Source organism: Cylas formicarius, unplaced genomic scaffold, assembly GCF_029955315.1.
Source record: "Cylas formicarius isolate icCylForm1 unplaced genomic scaffold, icCylForm1.1 PGA_scaffold_10__41_contigs__length_53128322, whole genome shotgun sequence".
Lineage (NCBI taxonomy): Eukaryota > Metazoa > Arthropoda > Insecta > Coleoptera > Brentidae > Cylas > Cylas formicarius.
The window spans coordinates 8,229,067-8,241,509 of NW_026844214.1; the positions used below are offsets into that span (position 1 = coordinate 8,229,067).

Here is a 12,443-nt window from a genome sequence, read left to right on the forward strand (position 1 = left end):
AAATAATGTTTTTTTTTAAATTAACTAAAATATCTTCTCACGGATTTGTGTGAAATTTTAAAATTTGACATTAAACAGGGGCGTTGAGAGAGAAGATTAACGTTTCTGAATAATATTAATAAGCATATTACAATGATCTATATATGTCTGAATTAATAAGCAATTTGTCATGACTATTTATTGTCATTATATTAAACTATAATACAAAACAGTAACAAATATAACATAACTATTACACAAAAATGTCACTAATTAAGACATAAAAATAAACTGCAATTTTGTATACTACAAAACTAATAAATCCAGAATAAAGTGACTGTCCATGTTTGATTTATAATTTTAAGTCCCTCAACAGGATATAGTCGGAACACTAAACGTGTTAGCAAGAAAATCTTTTAAGTCCTCTTAAAATTGAGTCACGATCCTAGGAATTCCGATGGGAAAACGATTAAATTGAAAAAATCACGGTTTTGACAATCAGATCATAGCTGAGAAGAATTTTTATAGGGCGCTCAAAATATCGGAAATCCGTTTTTAATAGATAAAGTTTTATAATAACACTGAAACGACTAGTTTGTTCAGAAAACTTAACGATTGCTATTAGGAAATGCCGAATTTCCAACACAGTAGTATTTGTTGCTCCAATTAATCAACAAAATGTAATACGTTTAAATCGAGTTCTGGTTCAACTTTCATTCCAACGGTTGAAAAGTTGGGGGGGAGAGTGGAGCAGAAGCTTACTTTATACATACAAATGGCCAGATGTTCGTTTTCTGCAAATATCGGAATTTTCAATTAAAGTGTTTCACCATCGAAACAATTTCGTCGAGTTATGATTGTTTCATCTAATTTTTACCTTTTATGTTTTTTTTTTCTGTAAGTATTATTTATAATTTTCACGTTTAAATTCCAACTCAACTATAATATTTTAATTCCATTTCAGTTTCCTAAAGGTTATTTCTTATAACGTTTTTAAGAACAATATGTTTACTTTATCGATTCCGGCCGACTAGTTCAGTGGAGGTTCAATATATTATATAATATTTTGTTGCTTGAAGCCAAAATATTAAATCAGAATTAAAGGCAATATTTTAGGATAAAAATCCAAAGACGAAAGTGAAACATGAAATCTAAATTTTCGTTTTTTTTTCAATATATTTAAAATTACTTGAATAACTAAATAACGATAAATTAGTTCAAGGATCTGTTGTGATCTTGGCTATCAGTGGCTTTGTCAAAACTGGTAATACAATTGCATAACAATGCCCCCATATTTGCTTACATTTTTGTAACTTTTACTGGATTCTACCTGTTATACGTTTCATGTATACAGATGGTAGATTTTTTGTAAATAAATAATGAAATAAATAAATAACCTTAGTCTACAGTAAAATAATCTTCCAAGTTTCGCATATGGACCTCATTATTTTTGAATAACAGAAAGGATATAAAAGAATCCCGAAATCTTAAACTTTTAGAAACTCAATTATCAAAGTCGGACATATTTTGTGTTACGCTTTAGATTAAGCTAATCTGCTACATGCTATAATTCCACGTATTCATGTGAAAACTTTAACAATATTTGTCTGGGGGAAATAATACGAAGCAAAAGGACGCAGGTGCCCAGTTTCGACCCTGTTATTCTTTAGGAATTATTTTCACAGAATGAACCGAAACAGCTAAACCCGAAGCTTCTGGATTGTTACGATTAGTAGAGAAACAGAGAGAATATTTTTCTCCGTCGCTGTACATTTCGTATGCGAGAGAGGCACGTTTGGAATATTCGCTAATTTTTAGTCCTGAAACTTTCATTATTTATATTAAAATTCAAGCATGCACATAAAACGTATACCAAACGGCCTCAAGACAACGTCCAACTAGTTCCTTCCAGCTCTAAAAGAATGAAAATGTGAATATTCCGAACTAACACTGACCAATAAATACAATAGACCTCAATTACACAATACAATACACCTAAATTTGACACACTAACCTGCACTTTGAACGTTTTTTGATGTTGGATTTAGAAGTAAGGGTATTGTCAGCGTAATAGGTAAGTCCTCTAGATAGCTTATGAGCTATAGGAACAAAACATAATCTACCAACAATTTTAAATATAATCTAGGTATTACTTACGTATAAGTAACTAACTTATACTTGCCCCATTTTTTTTTCTCAGCGGGAATCTCCGCACACTTAACTAGTTATTTCATGCAAATGTAATAGGATCTGGGCAAATTTTAACAAAACACTGTCGAAATAATGCCTCATCCAAATTAAAAACTGTCAAGGTCTTATTAGTTCGTTGGGTTTTGAAATGACTCGATTATAGTCGGTGCGATTTGCGATGGCATAGTCGGTCATAAAACCCCGAGAGAGGGCGCCGCAGTATTTTATGCTTTGCTTTTGCTTCCATTTCCATACTAAGAATGACAGAACCCACCCATTTGCCTTTGTCTATTACACCCCGGTGCCTACACTCGGCAGAGAAAGCTCCAATTACTGGATGATTGCAGTAGTTTCCACTACAAAACAAAAACTACTTCGGAGCCCCCAAAAGTCGTCTTTAATTATTGTTAGCGAAAGTGTACCAAACGCATCCAGAAAAAAAGAAGAAAGTATCAGTTGGCTGCGCAATATGCGGATGAATTAATTACCCCGATACTGGTCTCAAATGTGAGTTTATAAAATTGTCAAAAATTATAAAACAAACTTGCTGTATGCTACAGATGAAATAATTGCTGAAATGAGAGTCATCAATGTTTAAGATTGCCTCCTTACCGTTGTATATTTAATGCCATAGAATTTGTTTGTGCCCAGTGCAAAATATTTTTTTAATAAAAATATTATAAGTGAGGCAAAGTACGATGATACTGCAGTTGTATCTATTTTGAAAGCAACTCTCCAGACAGTTACCAAAGATAATGAATACTGAAAAAAAAAAGAATACACTTGGTATAACGGAATGACTACTTGTTACTTTCGAAAAATCGGGCAATTAGAATATTCCGTACTATATTCAAAAACGTCATGAGTGACCCAAATATGTAGTTGGCAAGGAAGTAAATTTTCTTTGAATATTTTGGCTTCCAGAAAAACATGATTTTCTCACAAACTGTTCAACCGATCCGCAAAATTTTAGAACCAGGAAATGCGGGAGATCCGGGGCTAAAAGACCATGAAAATCGTTCTTTTCGCTATTAAATTATTAGCTGTAAATCAAAATTCGAGAAAAATATGGCCAATTGGTTTAAACAGTGTAATAAGCCACATCGAGAGCTACAATTTTTATATTTACGGTTTTTGTGTATCACAGACGCTGTTCAAGATATTTGAAAAAATCCAAATGAAAATCACAATTTCTCGCCCTGAATCGAGACGCGATGACGTCACTGATTATTACGCCGTACTGCATGGTTTCAGAAAACCAAGTACTTCTTGAAAATCACTTATTCTATTGGAAAAAATCATACTCCAGGAAGCACCGTTATTTCAAACATTGTTTGAATTATATACAGGGTGTGTCGATTATTGGCAGAAAATCTAAAAGTTCCTTTAAATTTCCGTTTAGGTGGGCAAATTATTGGCAATAAATGAAACGCTGCTTAAGATTGGATAATTTGATTTGAACAGTATCGTAAACTGTATCGAAAGAGAGTTTCAGGTATTGTCAATTATACAGGGCGCGAGAGATATTTGAAAAAATATCATTCGACAACGCTATTATTTGTATAAAATTTAATATTTACCGAAGTTTTCTGAAACTTTAAAGTTCGAGGCTTAAAACACACTTTATACAGGGTGTATGCACAATAAAATTATATCTATTTTGCCAAAGTTCCATAGTGGTTCGCAAGAGCACGATAGAAAAACAATGCGTCCCTTTACCACACAAAACCGCGAAACTCTTTTCTTTTGTAATAAAAAAGCTACTTCGCGCTACGCGCTACGAACGCCCAGTGATTTTTCGAAAGCAACCTTGTTGTTATAAATACAAACTAAAGATGGTTTACTTGTATATTTACTCTTGACAAATTATATTTTATACGGTATGATTTTTTTTTAATTTTCCGATTTTTTGGTATTGTTTTAACAATGGTTTATTTAACAAATTGTCATGTTTTCATGTAGATTCAGCTACTTAAATATTCGCATATCATTAAGGCACACCCTGATCTATTATTACATACGGCTGTCTGGCATTGAGCAGATAGACATTTAGGGCGGAACCACATCTGTTGAAGTATAAGTAGAAACAAGATGGATAATCTATTTTATTCTCTTTGGCATTTCATTGCTGACTATGCCATCAGAAATAGTACCGATTATACATGGGTGAGACGCACCTTACGCTGGTTTTGGTATGATGGTAGTCCACAAAGGGATATAATAGCAGGACATGAATTCAGATAACATTAGTCGGTGTCGCAGGTGAAAATCAAGGTGTCCTCGCTTTCTTTTAATTGCAGACATGCGCCCTTTACTTTATAAACAATATATATGTACATGTATTAAATCAAGTACGGATTTAATCAAATGGCGATTTGAATACCATTGTGTATAAATAGCTCAAACTCATTTCATTACCAAAAACAAAACAAATCACCAAAACTTTCACCCGAATCCCATCAGCCCGTCCGAAAAGTTTCGTATTTTCCGTGTGCTTTTTATTATTCGAAAACTATTGAAACGGCTCCACAGATAAACACTGTTTTGTCACATCGTTGGCGCGTCAGTATAAAACCAACTTTATGATTAGGTAATGAGGCAACAGCGACGGTTAGCGACTATCTGCATCCCACGAAAAATAGCCCCCAGCGATACGTTTGTTGGCATCGAAACAGCCAGTAAAAATTGGGTTTTATAGATGCGGCTTTTAAATGAGACTGTTTATTGTTAAAGTTTCCTAAAACGGAAAAGAGATGGCGCTGGTTGACGTTGACGCAGGGTGCTTTGTTTAGTGGCAACAATATGCTTCCTGCTGATAGGCCGCATTCATTTCCCCAGCTTTGTCTTATATAGGGCGCCTTCGGTGCAGAGAACGTCGGAAAGCGATGTTAATCGGAATAGTTTGAATTTAATGAATTTTTAGTTTCGGATTGAATTGTTAAGTTGTGAATGAAATATGAGCATTTGGTTTTGGTTTGGTTTTGGTGTTTCGAAAATGTGCTTCGATCTCAAACACAAGAAATATTTTGTTTATATTTCAACAATTCTATCTGCGCCAGTTCACGAAGATATTTCAATTTAAGGGTGTGCTAATGTTATTTACTAAAAGGTAGGGTATTTAATTTTTTACCTTCTTTTATACCTACCTATTTGGGTTCTCTTTATAAAACAACATCCGGTGTAAAGAAATAACTAACAAAAATATGATACCATCTAAAATTGTAAGCGAAATTATTACATATTATTATTTGTTGGTTCTACTCCTGATCTTGTGACGCTTACAGGTTTTATAGGCTAGTATTATTATTATTGTTATTATTATATTTTATTAATTATTATTAATTTTATCAATTACGTTAATAAATTTGCACAATTCGGTGTTGTTTTTACACTCCTCAAATGTGAACAGCACAATAACTGCAAGCTTACCAAAGCATTGTAAAACTGAAAGAAAAAAATAGTTCTGTTGTCGGTGGCGATGAATGCCATTTAAGTTAACTTTGTTTCGCAGTGGTGAATATAAAATAAATGCAAAACTGGAGATGTGCATCATTGAAAACCCTTCTAGCCAAGTATTTTCTCTGTATGGGCCCAAATCGCACCAGGAGCAAGAAAGTCAGGAAAGACAAATCGTTGTAAAAGTTAGCAAAACAACATTGAACTCTTAAATGCTTATGCTTAAATGCTAGCAATTGTGACACATGGAAATTTAGAATACAGACGTTGCTAGAAGAAAAGGCGGTATTAAAATGTATAAAAAAGATCAGGATCAGAATTAGGAGTAATAAGAAAAGCGGTTATTAGAAATTGTACACGCTGATGTTGCAGGGGCGATACCACCTATTTCTCATGACCAAATTAGGTATTCAAGTACTGAGGCAGAATTAGTGGCTTTGAGTTTAGCAGTTGAAGATAGTTGTTAAAGAAACTGTTAAGTAACATGCTTGTAAAAGTGATACCGGTAAAACTCTATGAAGATAACCAAGGTTATATTTCATAAATCAAAACTCCTGAAAATAATAGAAGAATTAAAGATCAGATAGCAGACTTATTAGCCAAAGCACTACCGAGAGTTCAATTTTACACAATTTGTAAAGATTTAGGTTTACAATTCAGAGAACGTTGACTGTAATAATTAAGAAAAAGTTTTGCTTTTATTTACTTCATTTTATACGAAAATAATTGAAATTGCAAAGAAAGCATTAAGAGATCGTGTTGTTTAACGAGTAAATATGTAATGCTTTTCTTACACTCCTTAAATGTGAACAGCACAGAATATAAAATACATATAAAACTGGAGATGTGAATAATTGAAAACCTTCCTAGAAAAGTATGTTCTTTGTAAACATAACAATAAAAAAGATTCGGCGTCTACTGATTAATACTGAGTTTTGCATATCAGTCATTAAGCCCTTGACCTAATAAATTGATGCCAGTGCTTTTCACAGGAAAAATGTGGGCGCACTTGATGGACTTTATTATCATTACACATTATTGAAATAAACATACTGTTTAGACGAGATACTTTTTTTAATAGGAACACTTTTTTCTCCCAAAAAAACATTCATTAGAGGATTTTGCTCTCAAGCCAATAATTCGCATAACATGACATCGTTTTCTTTCATGTCACAAACAAACAAAAATTTTCTCCATTTTTTTATATGATACCGACAATTGCAGAAAAAACGAAAATTGTAAAAACCATCACTTCCATACTTTCCAGTCAAAATGAAACTAACTTCAAGAAAAATACCTCCAAATGAGAGACAGCTTGGCAGGATCCATTGTTTTGCATAAACTGTTTGTTTTTGGCTGAAGCTCTATTACCAACCCCATAATTAATTAACTAATTATTAGAAGTACCGCATATTTCCAATGGCGTTTAAATGAAGTTGTTATATTCGGAATTACAATTAACTGCTTTTTAAAATGGAAAATATTTCTTGAGAATTTTTAAACGGAGAAAAAAAAACAAAATCATATACCTCTTAATGCTATACATTCAATCTCAAGGTGGTGACAATTAGAATTAAATGGAGAAATAAAACTAAACTAAAATATGCTTGTTTTTTTAGTTTCGACCGTTTACTTTCCATATCTGTCGGAATTACCCGGCTAGAACAACAAAAATGTTTCAGTAGAGTGTTTTTTAGTTTTTACAGGTATGATTTCATATACGATAGAATATACATAGAAAATATCTATTGCGCGCTTGGAATGACATACGGTAACGCACTAAATAAATCACAGAGCAATTTCGGTTCAACCGGCTGTTGCCTGCAGACGATCATTGTGCCTAATCAACGATTCGGTTATAATTCATTATTATTGATGTTAGTGTCAATTATCGATGTTACCTTTAACTGCGTTATAGGATATGCATTACGTAATTAGCGTTATTTTTGTGTCCACCTGATGGCATTAATTAATATCAGTTTCGCGGAAATTTAATTTCTCGCGGAACCAACGATCAGGAGTGTATTTACAAACCGGATCGCCAGTGATATGCAACAAACTGCCTTGTATAGTATAAACTTGGTTTTCGATTGATTTAATATCTTGTGAGCCCAAAAAATTCGTGAATCAAAACTCACCAAATCAGATAAGAAGATTTAGAAGATTCTGAGATTTTATAAACAAATACACAACAATTTCTACAGTCAAAGAAAAAATTAACGGTATTTATTTATCTATTTACAAAACTATTCAACACGTAAAACCCAGTTACAAAGACCTAAAGCTTGAAAAAAGAGCAAAAATAAACGTAAAACTTAAATCGTACAAAGTTAAGTAGGCTAAATAAATGTGATTTGACTTATTCTAATTCCTAATTCGGTAAAATTAAATTTATTTAAAAGCTTGTCGTGGACACAGCCTTGAAGAGGATAAACCCCGCTTTGTCTACAACTTATGTATTTTAAAAATTTGCTCTGAACATCTTCTAATATCAGAAATATGCACATTATAACCTGGCGAGTAATAACCACAAATTTTATGGTAGAACGCGCTACAAAACCAAGCGATTTCTGTTAATAAAGAGTAAAGCATAGTAAATGTCGCACCCATTTGAAATGAATTGGTTGCGGTTTTTTAATGTATTGCTTTTTTAAATTATAAGATAATTACTTTGGATCTAACCTTCACAAACACCCGCATACAACAAATAATTGATACTCTGAGATTCATCTATATCATTTATAAAAATATGAAAAAGAAGGAGATCCAGGACCGAGCCTTGGGGTACCCCAGATGTGGCTGCATATCCTGCAGATTGGAGGCCAAATCCATTCTATAAAGTTTCGATAACCTGTCGAAAGCCTTGGAAAAATTAAAAATATATTATTTCGTTTTGACAAACTTCGTCAATTGACTTGGTGTTGTAGATGGGTTCTTAAAAAAGTCGAGTTATTGGGGGACAAATTTATTTTTTCTAACCTATTAAATCACTCTAGAAAATCACGTATTATGAAAACCGGTCTGCTATTTCGAAGCAAACTATTTCTATACTTTGAATGCAGTTTTGTTGATAGAAGTCGACAGTCAAACAGTTATACAAAAAATATTTATAACCTGACTACCACTCAAAACTTGATCTCCGAAAACCATGGAGTATTGCAATCTAGTAAACTCCTACTTTCCTTTAACAAAATTGCAGAAACGCCTGGGCTACTTCAAGATACGAGACTCCAAAATATATTGTTTATAAAATAAACCCGTATGCAATTTGATGTCGGTCCGAAGTGTATCCGTTGTTAAAGTTTCTCTGACTTGTAGCTTTTTCTTTAATATTTTTTATAACATTCGATTAAAACCAAGAGGGCCACTTCTTTTTTATTCTACAATATTGGGGTACTGTCAAATCCAGTATAGAATACAGACTATCATAAAAGGTCCCAGTTATTGTAATTTGTAGCCAATTCGCGCTTAGAATTACTCGGAAGACCTTATTTTAAAAGTAATATGAATCCTCCCCGACTATCCTCCGGTACTTTCCACATTAAAATTAGTCTCATTAAGAACGAGATTGTAGTGCGCCCGCGATAGTCGATGGAAGTTCCTGGAACTGTGCGAGTGGGGGTGGGGGGTTAAAACGGTAGCTCTGGAAACGGACGGGTAGTATGGGGTTACGAGGCTAGGAGTCCGGTTCATCGTTTATGTATCCGGACCCGGCAGGCCGCCTCAAAGAGTGTTATTTTGTTTTGATTGTTTGTCGTGGGACAGTATTGGGTTCCCAATACTGCTCCTCTCAAGTGTATCCTTGGTTTTCGCAAATATATGCTGCTTATTACTCCAGAATTCCACGGGATTTTATTATGTGTTTTCACGTAACCGCAGAACAGTATGTGAAGACCGCAACAAGATTTAATATCCTGTGATTTCTAAACAAAAAAAATCGAATAAATTTCAAGATCGTTAAATGATACCGAATGTTAGACCAACCAGCCTATTACCCGTGCTAAGAAAGGTGTTGGAGAAGGTTGTCCATCTGCATGTACTTTCGCATACAACTAGTCGTAATATAATTCCATCAAACCAGTCAGGTTTTCTTACATAGCACGCTTCTAAGATCTAATAATAACAATTTAAACAAAATTGTTTACTTGACTTTTCAAAGGCATGCAGCAGAAACCCTGAGACCTCGAAAACAAAAAGAATATTAGAGACCACGGAAATGAAAACTGTTCGAAGAATAGCGGAAAAAATTCTCATGGATAAGGAAAGAAATGAAGATATTAGGCAAGTGTTCAGGGTAGATAACATCAATGACTGGGTATTGCATATAAAGATAAAATGGAATGAACACATTGATCGTATGGCAGAAGAACGAATAGTGACGAAGGAGCCATAGAAGATATAGGAAAAAGTGGAGCGACAACCTCGCAAATGATGGCAAAGATGTGAAGAAAACAGGCAATCATGCCTATAGGTAGTAGGAAGAAGAAGAAGCACAAAAAATTTTAGAAGTTATTTTTTTCAATTATCTGGCGCATCCTCTATGATGGAGGAAAGCGGAAACTCTATCCACACAATTTACGATATTTCTTAGACCAAATTATCCCAAGATTTATAATTTCTCATTAACAACGGCTATATCATTTATGTCCCAAACATTATAAATGCTTGATTGTGTAGATACTGACGCCGACTGACTCGAGAATAGTTCTTAAGTGTTTCTTTTTACTTAAATGTACGGTGTTAGATTTCTTTACCTTATTAAAATTAAATTAGTTATAACAATTGGTTTTAGTTATTTCGCATTAATCTTAGTATCTACCTTGGTTATTTACCATAATTATGTTTTGTAATATGTAGTAGTATTTCTAAACTATTTTGAATTATACATAATTTTGGCCAGCTGATATCACGTCATAATGCCAAACAGAAACATTAAACGCTTGAAACCTGTCGTGTGTTTTGCTACGAAGTCCATTTATATTCTGGTAGTATACCAATAACGATCCATTTTTCTGTCCAGAAATTATTTTACTAATAGAATTAGAATTGATTTGATTATTAGAGACACCATTTAGTATGAGCGTCTGCATCGACGGAACCAGCTCGTCCGGGATGCTATTTGCTATTGGTTAGTTGCTATTTTAGACCTAAGCCGCCATTGATAAGCGAGACATTTATCAACTTCCCAAGCAACATGGTCGAGTTTTACATTGTTACCGCAGTAGGGTGGGCCAATTTAGACACTTTTAAAGGGAAACCTCCTTAGTAAAGAAGCTAGACGAAAATTAATAGTATAACCTGACATGGATATATGTTTCCGATCCAAAGTTATAGGCTGCATTTTCAAAAAAAAAATCCTATAACTTTTTTGTTATGGAATTTTTTTGTGTTTCTATGAAAGAATTTACACAATTTTTTTTACGCTGAAGAAAACAAAGGAAGATGTTTTTTGTTCTCAAAAATATACCATACTTGGTATTTTTCTCGTGTTTTCTTGGAAAACATAGAAGTTTTGTTCAACCTTTCAAATAAATTTCAAAGAACCAACGGGTAAAATTTTTCTTGGAACAATTTGGACCATTGCACTTTTCCGGTACTGTGTGGCATATTAGTATCTTTTTTTCAAGTTCAAATATATTTAGTACTTACTAAATTTATTAAATTATGCCACAATTTTCAAAAAAAAACTTTTAAAAGTATATTGATTGTAATACAATTGCTTGTTGTCTCTGCATTCTTCTTGACCTTCATAAAACAAACTATAATCTCCCATTTATTTGACAACTCACCAAAACCACCAGCACGCACTTATTATTATAATTGTTCATTAGATTTAAAAATATATTGAAATACATTAAATTCTGTGTAAAAAGTTGCTTTGGAATTGTTTTCATAGAAACACAAAATTCATCATAATAAATACCCTATAATTTTAAAACGATACTAGATGTGCGGTTTTTACCATTAAGTCTTTTATGAAAATTGAGCTCCAGACACCGACAATTTGGCCTCCGCCCTGTACATCGGTCATAGTCTACAAAAACATTGCAGATTCTCATGATACGAACATAAGTAGGTACGCCGATCTAACTGCAAAAAAGCCTGTTTCACTTATCTTTGATTGATTACATGCAAGAATATTAGTTTTATCGAACAAAAATTTTTATGTCCAGTTTCGTGATTGTGTTCGACAACTGCTAATGAGTTTATTTGCCGTTTTTCAAGTTCCCAAAAAAGGTTGTAAACGTGGACAGAGCGCATTGTGAATTTGGTCGTTAACCATCTTTACTACCGGGTCCATAGAAATGTACCTGGAGATAAAGTCATTACACTTCCAGGATAAGCAGCAAGGAAGCTGGCAACATTGGCGGTGTTATGTCTGGAAGTAGTATGCGATGTGTTTTTGCACTAACAGCAAAGCACACGGTTTATGGTTTCTTTCCAAAACACACCGATTTTAGTACCGGCTTATAAATTTTTAATGCACAGCAAAACCGCTACTTTAACCAACTAAATTGTACCCAATACATCAAATAAAAGCCACTTTTACCTAGATTAGCCAAACAATTATCCGGAGCCAAACACCCAAGTTAAAGTTTCCAACAAGAAAAAGAAGCCACTCAAAAAAAGCACGCAATAAACAGTACTCTATTTAAAATTTACCGAAACTAACTGAAGCTAATAAAATACAAAGTCTTTTGGTGGAGCTTGAGATTTTATTTGCAGTTTTGAATATCACAGGAAGTTGAAACATTATAGACTTAGAAAAACTCAAAAAAGAAGCATTCTGCTTAGCTCGTAGACAAGTATATATAGCG

At 33.5% G+C, this 12,443-nt stretch overlaps 1 protein-coding gene across 1 annotated transcript in view; it reads left to right on the forward strand.

Annotated features, from left to right (window-relative positions):
- LOC132708237 (uncharacterized) overlaps positions 1-10,018 on the forward strand; it is a 44,593-nt gene extending 34,575 nt beyond the window's left edge. Inside the window, exon 11 of the mRNA XM_060680415.1 lies at positions 9,785-10,018. Coding sequence (XP_060536398.1) covers positions 9,785-10,018 — 234 coding nt within the window. The remainder of the gene's footprint in view (positions 1-9,784) is intronic.
- The last annotated feature ends 2,425 nt before the right edge of the window (positions 10,019-12,443 follow it).